General features: G+C 31.3%; 2 protein-coding genes across 2 annotated transcripts in view; both read right to left on the minus strand.

Moving 5' to 3' along the window:
- The window catches only part of LOC111637224 (mannose-1-phosphate guanyltransferase beta-like), a 21,273-nt gene extending 5,064 nt beyond the window's left edge, over window positions 1–16,209 (minus strand). Inside the window, exons 1-6 of the mRNA XM_023382666.1 lie at window positions 16,090–16,209; window positions 15,891–16,021; window positions 11,939–12,019; window positions 11,742–11,861; window positions 4,848–4,919; window positions 524–679 (exon numbers count right to left, since the gene is read on the minus strand). Of these exons, the coding sequence (XP_023238434.1) occupies window positions 524–679; window positions 4,848–4,919; window positions 11,742–11,861; window positions 11,939–12,019; window positions 15,891–16,019 (558 nt within the window). The 5' untranslated portion in view covers window positions 16,020–16,021; window positions 16,090–16,209. The remainder of the gene's footprint in view (window positions 1–523; window positions 680–4,847; window positions 4,920–11,741; window positions 11,862–11,938; window positions 12,020–15,890; window positions 16,022–16,089) is intronic.
- On the minus strand, window positions 6,170–9,051 carry LOC111637225 (mannose-1-phosphate guanyltransferase beta-like). Its single transcript, XM_023382668.1, has 3 exons — window positions 8,710–9,051; window positions 8,454–8,636; window positions 6,170–7,990 (listed from the first exon to the last, which is right to left on the minus strand). The coding sequence occupies exons 1-3, from the start codon at window positions 8,875–8,877 to the stop codon at window positions 7,859–7,861; spliced, it is 483 nt and encodes a 160-aa protein (XP_023238436.1). The 5' UTR covers window positions 8,878–9,051; the 3' UTR covers window positions 6,170–7,858.
- Window positions 16,210–23,270: the final 7,061 nt, after the last annotated feature.

Here is a 23,270-nt window from a genome sequence, read left to right on the forward strand (position 1 = left end):
TGAAGGTGTTTTCTTATACTATTTTAGATGCAGTTTTTTGCGTTTTTGATTGCATTTTAATAGGGTACGTCAACAGAATATACACTAAGAAGGGATTTTTCGAAAAATCCCCCCCATGGGGGAAGTGTCATATAATAGATACATTTTGAGCCACAACAACGCATGGCAGGGTCAGCTAGTTACTTTATAAAGTTGACAACCGTAATATTGGTACTCTAGCAGGAAATTTAAAAAGCACTTTTTGGCAGGCTGGATCTTGAAGCAAAGCAAATTTTGAAAAACTTTTATAGAGGATTTTATGATTATTTTTGACTATATATTCAAGTTATTAAGACTAAATAATTACTAATAAATTTGGCAGGAGACTCACCACCAGGCCACCATCTCTTATTAATTAATTAATTAATTAAATATAATAATTATAAAATAAATAAATTTATAAATTTAATTATTTTATTTATTTGATATCTGTTGTAATTATTATACATCTTACATTTATAATATGAAATTAAAAATTACATACCTGTATTCGTTTTAAAACTGATGTGCTTAAAATGTACATTCCAGCATTTATTTTATTAGAAACAAATTCTGGAGGTTTTTCAACAAACATCTCAATTTTTCCTGTTTCATCATAAACTACTACACCATACTTAGAAGGTTCTTCTACCCTTGTTACCTATATATAAAAACAATACATTTAATACTCCTAGAATATTTCAAAATACTAGAAAACATTTTTAAAAATATTGTTTTAATCCATTGGTACTTTAAGAGCTTAGTTTCTGTTTAAAATTATTCAAATCAAGCAAAATATTGCTTTAAAGAACTTATCATATATGAACATCCAGACAATTGATTAAAATAGACTTTATTAACTAAAGGAATGGATATGCATTTTAGGCATTGTCGCCCCTCATCGATCCTTTCCTTAAACATCTGGTAAGATAAAATTATAATATGAAATTATACTTAAAAATTCAACATTTTCATTCAATTCTTTTCAGATATTTGTTAAGGAAAGGATTGATGAGGGGCAACAATATCCAAAATGCTTCACTCCTTTAGTTAATACAGTCTATTTTAATAAAATGCTTGGATTTTTCTGTATGATAAATTCTTTAAAGCAAATATTGTCATGACTATGCACAATAACACGAAAGGATGAGACTACGAACAGGACACTTTATTATTCGTTCTGAGATGGATACACAGTTAATGGTGAACAACGATGTCAAGCACCAGCGAAGAACAGTTCAACTGCACTCCTTCGTCGTTTTCCTTCTCTCCTCCTCTACTTCCGTCCATAACTCCCACACCCTCCAATAAATCTCTTGCCCCGGTACACACCATGATGAGTCGTATCCACCATGTGTCTCTCCAAATTTCCCCTTTCGATGTTGGTGGGCCCGCTCATTGTTGCATCCCTCACAAATGTGTACTTGATTGGAACAATTGTTTTACCATGTTTATATTTTCCCACAGAAACAGATATAAGGCTAATTAAAATTACAAAAGTGATGATAATTCAACAAGAATAGAAGTTTTATGGCTAAGTACAGTAAGATCCCGCTTAACGCTGATTTGATATAACGCGTCTGTTCTAAGCCTAGAAAAAAGCTCAAAATTTACTCTGATTCAATTATCACAGCATTTCATTAATTTGTATATAATACAATTATTTGCAAACAAAACCAATCAGCAAAAGGTGGCAAAAAAGTGTACTTTATTTAAATCTGTTTGTTTGGTGCAATTTTGGAAAAAAATATAATATCATGGATGCCATAGGAAATATCAACTTCACTTGGCAAGAATTAACTGATAAATTCATGAACGAAGTGTGGAAGAAGTTGTGACTGAAGGTATCCAAGAATTCTCAACGAGAAGAGCCTATCGCTGTATCGTTAGGTTGACCAAACTCAACCTAATCGATATAGCAGGACTAGGAGATATAGACGAGCAGGATATTGAGGAGTTACAGCAGGTTTCTGGTGATAGCCTTACAACGATGTCCTTCAAGAACTGGCAGAACATGGAATTTGTGTGTAATTGGAAAATAGAGTTTCTGAAAATGAAGAACCCAAAAAATTTCTCTACAGATTTCCTTAGTAACAGTTTGGTAAGATAACTGAAATCATTGATCAAATTGTAGCAAATGATCCAGTTTTAGAAAGGAGTGCAAAAGCTAAACAAGAAGTTTTAGATGCGATCTTCTGCTACTGACATTTGCTTAAGGAAAGAAAAAAGCGACAAATGAAACTTCATGACTTTATTGCAAAAGAACAAGAATTTCAGAAAAGTCAGGACCGTCATCACAAAAAATGAACTTTACATTTCTGTGTGCATATGTTTGTGTTTTATTTAACATATATTATTATACAAATTAATATAAAAATAACTTAAAGTAAAATTTGTTGATTTTTGGTTGCATGTTTCCCTATCCCTATTTACTCTATGTTAAAATGACCTCATTTAACACTGTTTCGCTTAGCACTTTGTTGTCTAGGAACACATCCCCCACGTTAAGGGGCCTTACTGTAATTTGAAAAACATGTGACCAAGTTACATACAGTAGATCATACAATTCATTACTGAGATTCATTTACAATTAGATAAAATCAATCATTCATGCTCCTAATATTTGTTTTTCTGATAAAGTTATGAAACTAACTTCTGCTGTGAATTTAATCCTGATTTATGATATTGTGTTCAGTTAATGATTGCAATATCATAAGCTGTAGTACCTCTAAACAACAATTTTGGTTAAAATCTGAAAAAAATATCAAATTAACAAAACATCTTAACAAATTTTACCACTTAGTCAATAGAATATATTTAATAATAATAATAAAAGGCAACTATGAGATAGATAGAGTATTTATTGTGCCTATTGTCACTCTCATTCCAAATACACTACACAAAAGTCTAGAAACATTAAACCTTAATAAAAACACACGACACTACAGAAAGCCACAATACTTAAAACATGTCACATTGTAAAGAAGTTTCTAGATATGGACACACATCAATAACACAGAAGCTTAATGTTACACTTGTTTAGGTAACTATATCTTGACTTCAGTCTGGAATAGCACTTGGCACTGTATTAGTTGACTGTGACATTTGCAACATAATAATAATAATAATAATACTCACAAAACCCAACATAATAATAATAATAATAAACAAAAAGAAATGCCAAAAATAAAAGTTAAACTGATAACAAAGTTACAATCTGAGTAATAAAATATAGAAATTTTTACTTCTTCATCTAAACTTTAAATTGATTTAAGATTTTCATAATAATAATATTTCATATTTTAATAACAAAAATGACAAACAACACAAATGAAATCATTTTCACACAAATATGAAACTACTTTTTAAAATAATATAATCAAACCTGTCTATAATAGAACCCTAAGGGGCCAAACAACTCTTCCGTAGTAAACAAATTTTCACTATATACAGGTTACCTACTATAGATAACCCTTGTTTAATGCAATTAATAAATTTCTTGATGTAACCACATACATCGAAACCACATTAATCAAATACCTTAGTACTTGACGAAACAATCATCACTGGCCAGAATAAATTTTCAGTTAATAACAAACATTTTTATTTTAAATTTAATTTTTTCATTCATCTGTAAAAATGTTCTCTAAGATAAAATGAGTAACTAATTAAAAATTAAGTAAAACCTTAGAGCTGCCTATCTTCATCAAACAAAATTATAATGAATTCTGTTAGTTTTTTCATAAATGAAAAAAACAAACTTCATGGGAACACAGGAACACAATCATCAGCATGTTTTACAACCATTTCAAGTGAATATAATGTTTCAACAATATGTGTCTGTGACAGTGTTACCACCCATCCGGTTTTCACCTGGACAGTCCGGGAATCCACTCACTGTCTGGGTGAACTATTAATTTTGTATTTTGTCCAGGAAATGTGCAATGTCATCATGAATGTCATTGCACATTTCCTGTGCAATGACATTCATGTGCAATCTGCCGACCTTTTCTTTTTGCTTGTACGATTCATATTCGTACACATCTCCAATATCCAATAGAGCTAATCCATCCATAGTTGTTCTTTCTTAATTTAGGTTACTTACGTTACTCCTACCCAAGTCTCCCTAGTCCAGACATGGCCAACATACAGCCCGTCTAATGAATTTAGTGGCCCGCAATTAATCTTTCAATATTAGCTACTCAAGTTCAAATAACTTGATGAAAAATTCTGATGCCTACAAAAAAAAAGTCAACAACTCACTGTGCATCTAGAGTTAACCCTCCATTACAAATCTCTTAAGTACAGCATAGAATGTTGATAAAGCACGATAATGTGAAAAATGTATCTGTAATCTCTATGTGCAATTTAGTCACTACAGGGTGACACCACAATGAGATCTTGCACCACCTCAAAATCTTTCCTAGGCAGCCTCTGGTTCAGCCCGTGAAAAAAGTTCTCTTTCCAATTCAACCTGGGGGCAAAAACTGTTGGCCACCCCTGCCCTAGTCCCTAACTGTAACTGATTTAGAACCGGCATGCACTGCACGTTATTCTTCACATTGCAAAATGGCATTGCGCATGCGTCAGGAACTTCTGTTCGAACAAACTTCACCTGCCGTCCGGGTCAGCGATTTTGAAAAGGTGGTAACACTAGTGACACACTAATCTGTAACAGATTCTGTTACAGACAAGTTTGACTGTATATTGTTCATGAAATAGATAATTAATTAAACAATAGAATATCATAAATTTATTAATTTTATGACACACATTAAAAATTTTAAAAGTATTAATTGCTTTTCCAATAATGTATATTAATAACTTACTACTAGTGTTCCTTCCTTTCCATGATTTTTGTGAAACCTCACCATTTCTTTAAATGGGAAGTCACATATAATGTCACTGTTCANAGTGGCAACATGATGTTCCAACATTGTGCTGGGATGCACTTGTTTGCAGTATTTTCTCTGATCAGACTGAATTTTCACATTATTTAGGCATGCCTCATTCAATATCCAGTATGGCTGTTTTTATAGTAGTGGGGCATGACCATTTTTGGCTGGGGCCTGCTACTCTGTTATCTAATTTGAGTGACCTAAGAGGGCACTCAAAGTAGAAAGACGAGGAATAAGTGTCCTGTTGGAGAGTACTGCTTCCTCAAGTAAACCATAGTAAAGACTACAGGTCTGGAACAGTGGAGCATTATCTTATGGGTAAAAAGGGCAATTGTCTAGGCCCCCCAAACAAATCTTTTACAAACTCATTATTATACTAAGAATATCAAAATTTTAACTTAGGCCACATCTGGAGACCTTAGATTCCTGACGTGGTACAGGTGCAGGGTGCAAAGGCACAGCATATAGGTCACATTAAAAAATGAACAAGGATACAGGGGGAAATTACCCCAAAATTCAACCAAACAAAAATGTTTGAAGTCAATACTGTACATGGAGCTCCTAATTCAAATTTGCGTGAGGCCCCATGAATCTATAATGCATCAATGATCTGGAAAATCACAGCTTATTCTGTAGGAAGTGGTTCCATACTCAATTGTCACAGACACATGCAGCCATGGACTTGCCACTTGAAATGGGTTTGGGTTTTAGGCCTCTGTGGAATATGGATAAATTGGCAATATGGGCACTGCTCAGAAGCTCCAGATGACTCAATTTGGTACGAGTATTACACTGGAAGATTGGTTGAAGAAGTGAGATCAGTGGGAGTGAAGCCAGCTAGGAACTGCTTGGAAGAGGGTATCAAGATATTCAATTCACGTATTAATCAGCCATGATTTTTTGAAGAGGTGGTTTCTTGTCTGATGTCTTGCTACCACAGCTATATACCAAGTCAATGGATTTTACTGATGAACAATGGCTACACACAACACTGTGTTCTGACAGCCAGCCATATCTCATGAATGAACATTTATTAGCAGTTAATTTTTTTTTGAAAAATCATTTTTTAATTTTTTATTAGTATTTATTATGACTAAATTTTCATTAAAATTGATGAATATAGAACACTTTGAGTAACTTCTCTTCTAAGATTTCTGAGTGGTAGACTGACAAATTATATGGGTCAATAGACATTTCAGATCTTTCAGCTACAATGACCCTTCTTAATGAACAAAACTATAGTCTACCAAATAAACCATATATGCTGTTTCTTTACATTTACTAAATTATAAACCAAAGCATTCATGAACAATAAACACCAACTGTACCAGAAAACTGGGACTGTATATGGAGATAAGAAATTACATCTCAATACAAAATTTCCAGCAAAGAAATATGACATACAAAAAGGAAATATTAATACAGCTCTGGCACATTACACTAGCAATCTGGGGATTTCCCCCAGTTGGGACCAAGCTACCCTAATACACAGGGTCTTCAACCAGCAAAACATTAGAAGCGGTACAGATTACAGGGTGCAGGATTGGAGCCTGCATCAACACAGCTGCCATTCATGTAACAAATGCATGGAAATACTATCTAAACTCATAATATACATCACATAAAATATGTCACAGCATTTATTCAAATGTATTTGAAATTTTTAAACATTATAACACAACAGCATTCTATTTATAGAACGGTTTAGCCATTCTACAGTTCCTGACGAGGGCCAATGAAATAGTGGCGAAAAACGTTAGAATATTGAATTTCTTTGCTGGAAATTTTGCAATGAGGTGTAATTTCTTATCTACAAAGCATTCATATTATACAAAAAATAATAAAGAAAACAAACTAATTTAAAATCTTAAAAATGTTTAATTCTCCTCTGAATATTCAAAAATTGAAATTAAAACATGAAATTTTTGATTGACATGGCACATTGTTAGTACAAAATAAATATCTTTTGGGAAAGAATAAAACACTGATAACATATGAATATATTGAATATATGTTACATGCCATTTTCCTTATTTCAAAAATACAGTAAATAAGAAAATTTAATATTAAATAAACTATAATTGCAGTTGTTTGTAAACAGAATGGCATTTCACTGTAATTTCTTGTATTTTGTATGACAAACTTTTGAATTATTTGTTAGTTATTTTAGAAAATTGTTGTAGGTAATATATTAAAAATATTTTCTATATTATACAAAGCAGCTTATTCAAACTTTCATACAAATAGTACATAATTACAGAAATTAAAAAAGATTTTACTTTGTACTTACCTATTAATTTTATAAATTTTACTATCATCATCTTTTAAGTAGGAAAATCTGATTTATGAATTATATTCTGTACAACAATTAACTTTTATTTATGATTTTATGACTTATTTTTTCATTGATCTTAACATAAAGCTGAAGTTTTAGATGTTAACATTTCTTTCTAGATCAAAATGCAAAATGTAATATTAATTAAGAATTTAATGCCTAAAGCTTCTGTTGCTGTGTTTATATTCATTAATTTAATCATTAGTAAGTTGTTATGGAATAATTCTGTAGATGTTTTTCTCACCCAAAGCACATTATTTAAATGCAAGTCCAGAAAACAAAAAGTTAACAAATAATAATCATAAAAAAATAAACTACTTTCTACATATTAAAGTCATTGAATAACTCAGAAATAGAAAAAATTCACTAGAAATTTTACATTGTTTTTAATTGTAGTGCTTAACCAATCAATAATGAAAAATTACAAAGATGCATTTATAAAAGATAAGAATGCTTTAACATTTCAGTCTGCGTTTTTTAAATTAATGACTGATTTTGCAATCCAATTAAAGTGTTTAGCAAAAAATTCGGCAGTGTAATCCATACACCTTACAATTCATAATAGTATGTTTGGATGAAAAATGGGAACATCATGGTAATTTACAGTTCACATAATTACTTGTGGCTCTGTTACGGATTCAGATATTGCCTTGTGTGGTAGCACCTTTCCTCCATTCACATAAATTTCGTCCTTTACAATAACGTCTTCACCAAGAACAGATGTATTTTCCATCCTCACCTTTAAACAAAATAACTATATTACATCTGTATATTTGTCTGTATATATATCTGTATAGTTAAATTTTTCTGCATAATGTCAAAAAAAAAATCTGTTTTTCAAAATTTATCTTCAAATAAAATACTGTATTTATTCTAATAATGGTTAACATAAAAATTATTACAAATATATACTGGCTGCATGCAATGGTGAATAAAATTTTAATTTGGTAAAATAATTTGCAAAATTAAGAATATTCCAGAGGAACACTGACAATGCTGCAGTGACCAAATCAATTTATATTATATTATTCCCTTTAAAATGTATTAAAAACATATCAAAGAATCTGTTTCCTTTCAATTACTTAGATTTTTATGTTTATACTGTAATCTATGAACAAAATAACTTGTTTTATATAATTAAACTTAAAATATAAATTATATTATAAATAATAAAAACAAAATACATTGAATTCAAAACTCACCCATTGCCCAACAACACATCTCCAGCCTATAATGCAGGATTCTAACCAGGAATGAGAACGAATGTGAGCTCCTTTTAATATTGTACATCTCTTGATACATACACCATCTTCAATGATTACATCTGGACCGATTGTAACATTTGGACCTATCCTACAACTTTTACCAATTTTAGCACTGGGATCCTAACAAATATAACTTTAGTTATATTCTTAGCAACAGATAAAAAAAAATAAATGTAATCCACGAAATTCCTACCACTAAGACATTTCCTACGACTCCGGCATTTTGATATAAGGCTGCCGAATTCCACTGCTTTAGTGCCGCTAAATAAAAGCACATTCCTGTTAAAAAGTCCTTTGGTTGTCCGACGTCCATCCAAAATCCTTGTAATTCCATTGCATATAATTCTCCATCTTGTGCCATGTACGGAAATACTTCTTTTTCAATGGAAGTGGGTCTTAACTGAAATTAGAAACTGAAATAGTCTTAACTTAATTAATATATATGTCCTTCTGATGTCATGATCAATGAAACCAAAATTTCCACTAATTGTCATCTTATTTATCTACCCTGTTAATTGATACCTATTGGTTATTTGTTTATTAGTACAGGTATACCTCGCCTTATGTCGGTAATTGGTTCCAGGAGAACGACTTAAGTCGAAAAACGATGTAAGTCGAATTTACTTGTCTCCAAATCTACCTGTCACTAGGCTAAACCATAAATTGCCAATTCCGGTTCTGTATTTTATTTATTAATGCATTTTTAATAATGTATGGTTAATAAGGATCTGTTTTAAGCTTACAAACAAATAAATTTTAGTTTTTAATATAGTACAGAAAAAAAGTAATCTAAATTTACGAATGCATGTACTGTAAGTACAGTACATACTTGTAAATGTATATATTTTAATATGATTTTACGTGCTTTAAACATTTTTCTAGTGATATTACGACTTCAATATTTGTAGCGGACAGATGTAAAGTCGAATAAAATGACTTAAATTTGATTTTTATTTTTCCATATACTTTTTTGACAAACGACGTATAATCGGGAACGACGTAACTCGAAACGACGTATAATCGGGAACGACGTAACTCGAAACGACGTAAGTCGAGGTATACCTGTATAGGCAAGTTTCAATGATACGTGCACATGCACACATACAAAGTGTAACTGAACTTGGTGAAAATATTTTAGGCATACATTCTAGTGTCACAAATAAGTCTTCTTTAAAAGGTTTTCAAGATATGACCTACCAAAAAACTTAGATTGGAAACTAACTTTAAACATCCTGCCAAAAAGATACCACTAGTTGTTTTCCATTTCTGTGTTACCAATACGTACAAGCATTTTAACTTTAAGTGTAGAAAATTATTTTTCTGAATATATGTTAACAGTGTGGAGTTGCTGGTTCATTGTATGCAATTATACATCTATATCCACAAAGAATGTTTTGAGCAATTCTTATGAATGATATTATTCTTTATAAAAATGACCATATCTTAATGACAAATAATGCCTCCCAAAAACAATATCCCCCAATTAAAACAGATACAGTGGTGCCTCGTATAACATATGCCTTGAATAACGAATGCTGCGAACAACAGATTTTCCGTTCGGCAGTTACGTGAGGCAAACAACAGACTTTCTGCGAACAAGTGCGAATGATGTTTCCACTCTTTTGCCATTGCCAATGACAATCTACTATTTTTAGAATATATTAGTATTATTAGAATAGTCTATATTATTAATATATCTGAAGTACAGAGCTCCCGTTGGGATTTGGCTTGCTCCCTTGTTTATTAAGTACATCACCTCAGTGCAGGGTATTTACATTTATTCAAGTGTTGTGCAAATCATGGCTTCTAAAAACACAGAAAGGTGATTTCAATTGAAACAAAGCAAGAAATCACCAGAAGGAGTGAAAGTTGACAAAAACTTCCTTGTCAAATGGGGAGAGGTTCAGGAGTTTACCAACACTCATTATCCAAACACAGCTGAGGCCAACAGGATCAATGATCTCTACAATGACCCTTGCCCATCATTTCCGACAGGTGTTGAAGAAGAGAGAGAAACAGACCACCTTGGACATGTTTTTCAAGCCAGCTGCCAAAAAACAAAAGACGGAACAAGAGGAGCCCTGCAAGCTCCGATAGCCTCTCCTGAAACTGACTCCAATTAAAAAACAATAAAAAGAGACCTGCTGCAATGTGTAAAAAGTCTGTATCTGTATGAATGTGTGAAAAAAGTGTTCCTCCACCTCCTCCTTACAACATCTGACTACCCGGCATAATTAGCGACTGCTCCATTTTCATTTTTTTACGGTACAGTATGGTTATTTTATGCTGCGGAACGAATTATATGTTTTAACATGTATTTCTATGGGAAAATGGGTTTCGTATAACAGACTTTTCACTTAACGGACGTGCACCTGGAACGGATTAAGTACGTTATACGAGGCACCACTGTACAAGGAAATGTGAAATTAAATAGCAATAATAAAGTAACATACAAAAAACTATAATAAAAAATAGCATACAAAACATATAAGTAAATATATATAAATAGATAAAACAACTCTGTTTAATTTTTGTAAAAAAAAAAACAATGTTATTCAAAGTAAATTTTCAGTTTTCAAAGTATTCAATGTAGCATTGAAAAACTCGCTTTCCAACTATTTTTTTTAACTGTAAACAAAATAGATAATGCAAAATACAAATATTAAAGTAGATAAGCCATTATTTATGTTTTTTATAGTAAGGCCTACTTGGACAGCAATATTTACCTCAATCTGTTCATAGAAGTATAAAAAAATATTACAAAATCTATACTAATATTATAAAGAGATAAAGTTTGTAAGTTTGGATGTAGAGATTGGATGAATAGTTTGAAATTGGATGAATAGTAGAAAACTATTCATCCAATTTCAAAAATTCTTTCACCAATATTTAGAAATGGAACTTCAGGGTGGACATAGGCTGTATATTATTCCATTAAACATTCATATAAATTAAAAAATATATCTAGAGTTAAGGCTTTTATGTCTAACAGATGGTGCTACAAGTATGACGACCTAAGCTTGCTTTTCTGTGAGGCATTATGGCTTTTCTGTGAAAATGAACTAAAGCAGNTAAATTTATTAATTTTATGACACACATTAAAAATTTTAAAAGTATTAATTGCTTTTCCAATAATGTATATTAATAACTTACTACTAGTGTTCCTTCCTTTCCATGATTTTTGTGAAACCTCACCATTTCTTTAAATGGGAAGTCACATATAATGTCACTGTTCAAAACAAAAAATGGTTCGTCATCAGTTGTTAATAATGTCCTGGCAAGAGCAAGAGGACCCGCAGTTCCAAGAGGCTCCGTTTCAAGTGATATCGTAATTTCAATTCCTAACTGCATTTAATATAAAAAATACATATATAAAGTTTTGTATTATTAATATATTAAATAAAAACAAAGTAATAATTTACCTTTTCTTCTTCTTTCTTAATTTCTTTCTCTAGTAATTCAGCCCTATAACTAACTGCTAAAATTACATGGGTAACCCCTGCCTGTAATGCATAAAAAATATGTTTTTTTTTTAAATGGGGAATTATTTAACAAAAAAAATAAAAATAAAATAATTATACATCATTATGTCAAATAAAATGGCATGTAAAATACTTAATGCTCCATTAAGCCTATTGTGTGTTAACAAGCTAAGTTTGGCAAGTTATATCTCACAAAGGATCATTGGTTCCTTTTGACTTTTTTCCTCCTATGGGCATGGTCTACAGCTCTACCATTACCTCATTTAGAGCTGCAACTTTACCTAATATCCAGTGTGGAGTTTGGAGGGCGATCAAAATCAAGAGAGAACCCTTTTAAGTAGAGGTTCTGCCATCAGGTGTGTATTATTATACACACCTCCAATTTGAATTCTAGGTAAGATTGAAATATGCAAGGCATGAAGGTAAGAGCCATTCCAAAGTCCAGGAATAAGCCTCTCAGGAGGACAACTGTAAAATCAACTATACCAACATAGAAATAAGAAGGGAAAATTTATTTCAAAAATAAAGCATGACATTACACCTATATTTGGATAAAACTAAGACTATAATTAAAACTTAGCATATTTAGGTACTGTTAAAATAAAACTCAATTGACACAAGCAGAAAAGGGAAACAACAGTCATGCCTTTTATCTTTTGCACTGAATGTTGTGAGGTTAATGACAACTGATAATTTTTTTTATTCTAATTTGTTTCTCTCAATGATTTTTAATCTATATTACTAAAAATTTAGAAGGGAGGATCCCTAAAATGGGGGAAAATAGATTTAATTCTGTTACTCTATTTGATACGGTAAACAACTACAGTGTCACATTTACATATTGTAGCTGTATGGGTACAAAGAACATCTTGTCCAGTAGCTAATTTTTACAATTGTTTGATAAACAAACAAACAAAACAAAAAATATATAAAATACATTTATAATTTCAAATATAATAAAATTTCCAATTTATCATTTAAAGAGAATACATTATCAGTTTAAAATATGTTGATTAAAAATTAAAGTTATACAAAATAATAATAAATCTCTATCATATATATATATATATATATATATAAACAAACAAAATTTAGAGAAAATGGTGGGTCTCACAGCTGTATATAAAGAAGAAAATCAATGCTTCATCACAATAGAATAATACATTAAATCATTCATTTATCACTGACTGACTATACCTAAGGCACTGTTTCTAATTTCCCAAAATGTAGATCTTAATATTGTTTCAAATGTGGATGTTCATTTTTGTTACTGTGTCATGACATTTGTTATTTGAAGAGCATATTATAACCATTGTTGGTTATGACAGCCTGTTTATTTGTAATTAAAAATAAATAAAATGTGAAAGATGAGTTATCAAACAGAAATATAACACAACAATGATACTTTTAAGCTCATAGGTTTTAAATTTAAAAAATACAATAGGATCAATATTTAAACACTCAAAAGCTGAACCAGTAGATTAAAAACACTATTCACTAGTACACACTATTCATACTTACTTCAGCAGTGTTGAAGTGGCTGAAAATGTTTGTGCTTCCATTAAATTTCATATGCTGGAGTAAGTATTAATTGTGTGGAATGCTTTTAGGATCAATATTCAATAAATATTTGTATAGAAGCCATATAAATTGTTTACTGGGCTACAATTTGAAGAAATTGTAGACCTATAAATTCCCACTGTCTTTCTTTAATCTCAAGTACAAAGTTAAATAGATAAAATCAGAGGCCAGATATGAAAACATTAGGAACAGGAAGCACCAATTAACTATACATGAACTTCCGATGCAAACCGGAAGATGTGTTATTTCAATTCAAAACTTTCCCTGAAAACAATTAATAGATGACTGGCATGACTATTGTTAACCCTGCGTTAGTGCACTGAGTTTTTTTTCGGCATTAGTGCAGTGGGGCGTTTGTCCACCCTGATATTTTTTTGGGTCCATAAACCATGTAAATAAAAATTCATAAAGATTTACTCATTTATTTGGTAAAGGCATGTGTCATTATACATATGATTATATTCAGGTATATATACATATTATATTAGTACATAAATCCACAAAAATAAAAAACAACATTTATCAAAACTCATTACATTAAATCTTATTATTAAACCAATAGTCAAAATCTAAATTGTTTTTTAAGCATTTTTGTCACTCTGATTCAATAGCTGACATTGTACTTTGGCATTCAATGCAAATGANTAAAATCAGAGGCCAGATATGAAAACATTAGGAACAGGAAGCACCAATTAACTATACATGAACTTCCGATGCAAACCGGAAGATGTGTTATTTCAATTCAAAACTTTCCCTGAAAACAATTAATAGATGACTGGCATGACTATTGTGTTAAAGGAAAGTACAGGGGCAAGATGTTACTAATTTGAGGAGGAGAGCATATATTTTAAATTAAATTAATTAAAAATATGATTAAAAATTGCAGCCCAGCATTGTGACAATGTCACAATAAATAATTGCTCATTAATTTTTATGTATTTCTTGAAATATGTTTTTAGATTTCCTTATTCAAAACAAGCTGTTGCTATAAAAATAATAATATTTTCTAATTTAAATGGAAGTGGAGAAAGTGACAAGAGAAGGAAATGCAACTGTCAAGAGAGTTTGTTGCTGGAAGGACTTTCTATGATAAACTGGCACCTATTTGAGTGTTAAAACAAGCAATTTTAATATGTAATTTTTTTCTTTTAAATTATCATATATAACACAGTAGTCAAATATATATAAAAATATATTTTTAAAAATACAAAAAAAAACTCTCATAAATGTAAAAAATAAAATAAATAATGGTTATTTGAATATATTTTTATACAATTAAAAATGAATAAAATTGAAAAAAATATTTGAAAATGTTTCCATGCTTAAATAAAGTTGTTTTAATTCCTATAATTAATTCTGTTTTATACCTATAATTGCACTTTACATATGTATTATCCTGATATAAACTTGTGTGCAAATGGTTTGTTTTGTGCAAAATAAATCATTTATTTATATAGCCACATTAAAAATTCCAAATTGCCCATTAAGGGCTGTCCATAAATGATGTCCACACTGGAAGGTATGGAGGAGGTTACAACAAATCAGACAAAGTCGGACAAGAGGGAGGGGTTAAACTTCAGCAAATGTCTGTTTATTTCATTAAATTATACAGTTTATGCATTTTATTATACTGTATTTATTTCAAAATTATTTTGTATGTTTCATTTGTACTTATTGTATCTATCATTCATAAAGGGATAAAGGTTTTAAGAAGGGTTGAGTTTTGTTGGACATCTGAAGAGGAAAGGGGAGTTACAAAAACTTGGACAAACTGGGACAAGAGGAGAAGGAAAGTAAAAATTTCAAAAAAATTGTGAATGTAATTTATGGGCAGCTTCTTATGCACATAAGGTCTGTGGCTTACGTGTCCCAGTTCTAAAGGGGCCTACCAGTGGCAGAGTGGATAAAACCACTGAATACTGGCAGAGGGTCATGAGTTCACACTTTGCCGAACGGGCTAGCCACATGGAGTTTTCCAGATTTTCTCGACATTAGTATTATCTAAATAGGTGCCAGTTTCCTATAAAAGACCTCCCAGAAGGCATTTCCCCCTTGCAGAACGCCCACGTGTTGTTTTATCATAACTGAATCAAAGCCAAAAAATTGGAAAAAATAAAGCAAATTTTACTGTTGCAATTGTACATCATAATTTATAAATAATTTTACATCTGTAACTATATGCTATTACTTTATGAAGTCATAAAGTTATGTGTAGGAGCCTTCAATATCTAGAGCCCCAGACTCCAGAGGGACCTAATCCATCACTGCATACTAACCATAATAACTGATGAAATATTAAGTAAATGTTTACCTCCACCAATGCTTCTATCTGATGCATCATCATAGGTTTGTTACAGAATTCCACCAAAGGCTTTGGCCTGCTAAGAGTAAGTGGCCTAAGTCTTGTGCCATAACCACCAACTAATATCAATGCCTTCATTGCTGTAATTACAAGTGTCATTTATAAATATCACATTAAAAATAATCAAAAAAAATTAAGGTAAACAAACTTTTTAAAAGATGTTCACTCGTGAGACTGACGACTCATCTCGACTTCGTGTATCAGGATCTGCCGCGTGGCGACATACTGCCCTCTAGTGTTAATCATTGGCAAGAACGTATTTGCCATTTTGAAATTTATTCTCTGCTACTTTTTAGCGCCATTTAGTTAACAAAAAGACTAAAAAAATTTCTATTGGCTTGATTTGTAATGAGGACAATCATTGGTTAGTTCGTATGAAAGAAAAAAAATTTTAAATGATAATTTTTTTTCTTTATCTGTCGTGACTGAAATTACTCCATCTTACTTAATATAAAAAAACGTTTAATTTCTATTTCTTTAATTTACAAGTTTAAATTAGATTTAATTATATATTAATTTTTATTCTTCGTAAAGTTATGACATTAATAATTATAAATAAAAATAATTTTTTAATAGGTTACAAAACGTATATTTAATCAGTGCCATCTATTAGTCAAATCAGTAAAAATTCATACTTTAGACTTGTTTTATACATTTTTATTAATAAATTGAATCTAAAATTGACTTTCTAAATTTCAAGATGTTTGTTAAGCGTTTAATAAAACATAAATTTCGGCAATTTTTATAAACAGATATCTCTTTTAAGGATCTAACTGATTTCTGAATCCGTCATAAAGCAAGCGCCATATTTTCTATAAGTTCAGTGTCATAAATTGTGATTAAGTTCTTAACAATACAATTCAATTATATAATACTATAGTGGCAAGAAGAGAAAATATAACAGTTAAATACGACATTTTATATCATTATAATAGACTTATGACTATTTCTTGCAATATTTTGAAACCTGCAATACCAAATACAATAAAGGCCGGATGGCCGAGCGGTCAAGGTAGCAGCCTTTGGGGGACCCGGATTCGAATCCGAATGAGTCGAAAAATCCCCATAAAATTTTCGGGGGTGGTTCGTCCGGATACGTTGGGTCCCGTCTCTTACCACTCGGCCGCTCCATTGTTGGCTTGGCCGAATCCTTAATGAGTTTGCTAAAAGAGACCCTTTTAGTGCCCACTGGGCGAAATGAGTTAAAAAACCAATGCAAAGAGACTTGTGATTTCCTTGTACAGGTGTTCAAAAAGTCAGGTACAGGTGTGTGAATTAATAATAAATAAAATCTGATGAGACAGTATTATTATTGTTATTAACTTAATCAGCAAAAAGAAAAGAGGGTCGATAAAAGGTCGAGGAGTCCCTGAAAGAGTAATAGTCAATAAAGTTTGAAGATCCTGGATCTAATCGACCGTTTTAATATTACTAGCACCGCTGTAAAAAATGAATGCTATGTACTGTGTTCATTAAATTATTTATATATTTTTATATAAAATTAACATTTATATAGTAATTCGTACTCGCCTCCAAACTGTAATGTTGATTATTCCTTTTCGCCTGAAATATATCAATATAATATAATTAAATTTTATGCTCACGCTTTACTCAGTATTTCTGAATAATGCATTTATAAAATCTTTCAAAAAATTGTATAAATTTAAAATTTTAATATTTCTAATGAAAAACTATTTTCATTTAGGCTACTTACTGAAAAGATATTTAAAATAAATTTTATGTTAATCGCATTTCCTGAGGAAAAATAAACTAAAATTAAATAAATTAAAGCATAAATTGTCTTAATTTTATTTTTAAATTACAATATTTTAGCAAGAATTTCAAAATATTTAAAATTGCATTATTATAAATTCTTTAATTATTATTGTTTTTATATTTAAATTTGTTTCCTTTTATCAATTATGCATTCATATTCTAATGTACTGTATTTATAAAATTGGAAATACTGTATAAAGCTTCTCAATTGTTCTTATTTAAATGACGTTTAGTCGATTAAAGAATATCTTAACTTTCATCATTTATACGAATATAAATGTTATCAATACTTTATTTCTGTAATCTATTGACAGCGTGACAGCATCATTGTAGTTATTGCACATTATGACAATTTTAATCATCACGGTAATAAATACAATGACAGACTAAGCTTTGAAAAAGTCTCTCAAGTTAATCCGGTGAATAATAATAATAATAATAAATTTGTGAACAAAAAACTAACTCTTTTACAGACAAATTAGTACCAAAACAAACGCTGATACACAGCATAGTGGCACACCAACAGAAGAACTCACAATCTATTGGTCTCCTCTTTGGTTCAGTGCTGTTACACACAATGCTGATGCAGGCTGGATCGAGGAGGAGAACAAAAACTGCACAACATACCAACTATGCCCTGTGTGAAATAAACGTACACGACATCCGTTATGCTGGTAACAGGGCTGTGGAGTCGGAGTCGGAGTCGGAGTTGTGGAGTTTTGGTGTTTTAGTCGGAGTCGGAGTCGTCAAAAAATCCGCCGACTCCGACTCCTTTTTACTTACCAACTTGTTATGTATATAAAACGGAAAAGTATTGGAATCGTGTCAAATTTGACCCTCCAAATTTTGTTTTGCAAATCTACACGTTTGGAGACCTCTTGAACCCCTCAAAAAAGTCAATAAAGGAGAAAAATACGCGCGCGCGTGTGTGTTGGCGTCTAATTTGTTTAATTTCATTCTGAGATATTGTTTAATATCTCAGAATGGGTAAAGTTTCAGAAACGAAATGTGGCACTGTAGCTTGCATATAAAAGGGCATTAATACTATTAAATTTTGGTTCTTAATTAAAGGTCGACAGGGTGAAGAGATAAAAGTGGTCATGTGTCATATTTCTTAATGAATATTTTACTCGTTATTAGCGTTCAAAATTTAAAAAAAATAAAATAAAACTCGTCTCTACCCTCAAAGTAAGCTTTTTAGCCATTTTATAATAGTACAGTAAAACCCGTTAAGATGTTCTCGCCTAAGATGTTAGAATGTATATGGGAACACGATTTAGTTCAAACACTTTAACGCTTAATAACTAATTCCTGTCTTAAACCATCTGACTCCGACTCTGACCATTCTGACCACAAAAATTATTAGGCTTCAAACAGAATAAACAAAATCATGCCCCCACCAGTATTGTAGCGAAGGGGGGCGGCAGGGACGGTCCGCCCCGGGCGGCACTTTTTAGAGAGCGGCAAAATTTCACAATAAATAATAATAATAACTTGTAAGAATTTGAACCATTTTATTTCATATTTTCGTCCACCTACGATTCGGACCGATTGAAATGAGCACGGAATAGTGTTACCATCCGACTCGCCGTCTGGGGATATCATGCGCAACCTGTCGACCTTTTTTTTTCTTTATTTTTTTGCTTGTACGATTCATTCGTAATCACATACACCTCCAATATCCAATAGAGCTAGGTCACTCGCGTTACTCCTATCCAAGTCTCCCTAATCGCTAACTGTAACTGATTTAGAACCGGCATGCACATCACATTATTCTTCGCATTGCAAAATGACATGCGCATGCGTCAGGAACTTCTATTCGAACAAACCTCACCCGCCGTCCGGGTCATCGATTTTAAAAAGGTGGCAACACTAGCACGGAATTTTCCATTACTTATTCTGTGACGAAACTGAATTTTAATCTTTTAAATTGAGATACCTAAATAAGGGGGCGACGAAATTTTCCTCCACCCCGGGCGGCTGACACTCACTGCCCCCCACACAGTCTAACATCCACACATAGAAAAAAACCTCGAATCTTTTGCATATCTCGAAATTTTACGGTGTCCTGAGTCCAAAAATGTAAAAATTTGGGAGGGGTCATTTTTTGACCGAGCGCTACACTTTTCCTCTGTTATATATAACAGCCGGAAAAGTAAAAATTATCGAATAAACATTTATATATTACTTAGAGAAGTCTTTTAGCTTTGGAATAAAAAATTTCTACGCTCTATCTTTATTAGAACTGTATTTATTGAATCTTTTATTCTGAGGTCACATGATGGCATCAGAATTTCCGAGTCTCTTTTGGTAACAAATCCGCCCCTGGTCGGAGTCGGAGTCGGAGTCGGACGGTAAGGAAAAGTCTGAGTCGGTAGATTTTTACCTGACTCCATAGCCCTGGCTGGTAACAGAACACACAACTGGAAGACACCTGGTGTAGACAACATTCACAATTTCTGGTACAAAAAGTTTACATCACTGCACCAGGAACTAGCTAAACACCTAACACACATCATCAATTCACAAGACATGCCAAAATTTCTTACTTAGGACATTACCTACATAAAACCTAAAAACAACAATACCACAGACCAATTGCATGTCTTCCAACATTCTACAAATTATTGACATCCTGTATTGAAAATAAAATATACGAATATGTTAAAGAACACAACATTCTTACGGAACAATAAAAAGGTTGCCGTAGAAATCACAGGAGACGCAAAGAACAGTTACTCATAGATTCAGTCATTCTACGGCAAGCACACAAACAACACAGAAACATACGCGTCATACATAGACTACAGAAAAGCATTCGACAGTGTTCCATACAGTTAGCTGCTACATATTATTCTACACATTTACAAAATACATTTATCACTCATAGAATTTTTCCAATACACTATGCAGCATTGGAAAACAACACTACATCTCAGGATTTATAACACTTTCCTATAAGCAAACCAAATATTCATTAGATGAGAAATTTTTTAAGGTTCTTGGATCCTTTCTGGTTTTGCTTAGCCCTGAACCAATTATCTAACACGTTAAACAAAATGCAACATGGTTACGATATCAGATATAAAAAAAACAACAGATGTATAGTACATGGATGGCATAAAACTTTGTGCATCCACACAAAAACAACTTCATCAACTCCTACAAATCACACATTCATACTCCTAGGACATACAAATGAAGTTTGGCCTAGATAAATACAAAACACTTCATATAGAAAAAGGAGTCGTAAAGAAAGAAGACTTTGCACTTGGAAATGGAGGTGTTATTGAATCCTTGGAAGAGGGCGAGTTCTACGAGTATTTAGGATTCCAACAAGCCAAACTAACAAACGCAAATAAAGCAACGATTAATTAAATAATACCAAAGTAGGTTAAACGCTGTACTTAGAACACAGTTAAATGTTCTAAGTACATTTAACTGTGTTCTATACAGTTAAATGTATAGAACACAGTTCTATACATTTAACTGTATAGAACTGTGTTCTAAGTACACAGTTAAATGTACTTAGAACATTTTGTGCATCCACACAAAAACAACTTCATCAACTCCTACAAATCACACATTTGTAGGAGTTGATGAAGGTGTTTATTGCTTTATTTGTAGGAGTTGATGACTGTGTGTTTATTGCTTTAACTGTGTGTTAAAGCAATAAACACACAGTTAAAGCAATTTAACTGTGTGTTTATTGCTATTATTTGTAGGAGTTGATGACTGTGAATTTAACTGTGTGTTTGACACAGTTAAACAGAATTTAACTGTGACACAGTTGTGACAGAATTTAACTGTCACTGTGATTCAGTTGTGACAGAATTTAACTGTGTCACAGTTGTGACAGTTGTGACACAGTTGTGACACAGTTGTGACAGAATTTAACTGTGACACAGTTGTGACAGAATTTAACTGTGTGTTTATTGCTATTATTTGTAGGAGTTGATGACTGTGTGTTTATTGCTTTAACTGTGTGTTAAAGCAATANAGGTTAAACGCTGTACTTAGAACACAGTTAAATGCAAAACACACAGTTAAAGCAATAAACACATATATCATCCCAGTACTCACATACTCTTTTGGAGTTATACATTGGACTCACACAGATCTCGAGCAACTCCAAAGGAAAACAAGAACAACACTTATTAAATACTAGCTTACCAGTCGCGCATTGCTGCGATCTCAGAAGAAAGGAAATTTGAGCAAACTCGTTATGATAAAATTCAATTTACATTTTATCATTTTTATTGAAACTTATTATTATCATTCATTTTCATTGGGAAAACATTTCAAAGTGTCGTTTCAATTCTATTTATTTATTGGAGTACTTTGTGGATACAAATTATCTTAGTCTCAAAGTTGCAAGTTTTCTGCAGAAAAGTTACTAGTTGCCAATCCCGAGCTATAGAATTTTCTGCAGTTTAGTGTTAACGGTTTAGAAAAATTTTTTTTTTTAGAACTATACATCTTAGACTTATGCAGTTTTTGCGACGGTTTTCTTCTGTGTTTATTTTACATAGAAAAAATTATTTTGAATTTTATTTTTAAATAAATTCGTCATTTTTGATTTTTTACGTAAACAGACCTCTTACAAAAGTCAAGGTCATCTATAACTTAGAGGTAAATGTTCCTTTTTCTGTCTTTTCTTTAATTTTTGTGCTAATTTTTGTGATATTACAAATTTATTTAGTTCATTACATATTTCCATTATACTTTTTGATGATTTCTGATGATATTTTTTTTTCAAAGCGTAAATGCAATGTATGAAAGTCATTTATGTTGATTTTTTTTATTATTTTGTTAGTTTTTGTACTAATTTAAGTTGTTATACGTATGTTATTGACAGCTTTCTGTTATTTTTCGCATTTTTATTTAACTTTGTAAATTACTTTATAACATAACATATAATAGTGACAAATATTGTAAACAAAAGCACGTGATTTTGTGGTGACGTGTAGGTCACGTGACCTACACGTTACGCCTGATGACGCCTTTCTATTTCCTGTGACTTTCCTATGACGTAATACCTAAAACATCAAAATAATTTAAAATATTAAATGTTTTTCATTATTTAAAACCATAATTTCACTAAATGAATTCATATATTGCTGAGATATTAATGATAAATTAAATTTAAATATATTAAAAGAATAAATGAATTTTATTATTATGAAAATAATAATAATAAGTTATAAGAATAAAAAATACAGATAATACATTTTAATTATTATTTTGTAATATATTAGTAAGTTAAATTTTTTTATAACATATAAAATATATTATTTGAGAATGTAAAAGATAGTTTCTGTTATGATCTCCAGATGGAACTAGTGTAAATATAATTCAGTTTTTTTTTAATTAAAAAATTCATCTTAATTTAAAATTTGTGAAAATACACAATTCTAAATGTTAATATTTTTATGAACCAAATTAGAATTAACATTTCTTCTATTTTTTTGTTTAATGAAAAGTGAGGCTATAAAAAAAATATATATATACAGGTAACTCCCGTATAACACGGCACTTCTATAGCACGGATTC

This window comes from Centruroides sculpturatus, unplaced genomic scaffold (assembly GCF_000671375.1).
Source record: "Centruroides sculpturatus isolate CEXI.00-Female unplaced genomic scaffold, Cexi_2.0 scaffold1058, whole genome shotgun sequence".
Taxonomy (NCBI): domain Eukaryota; kingdom Metazoa; phylum Arthropoda; class Arachnida; order Scorpiones; family Buthidae; genus Centruroides; species Centruroides sculpturatus.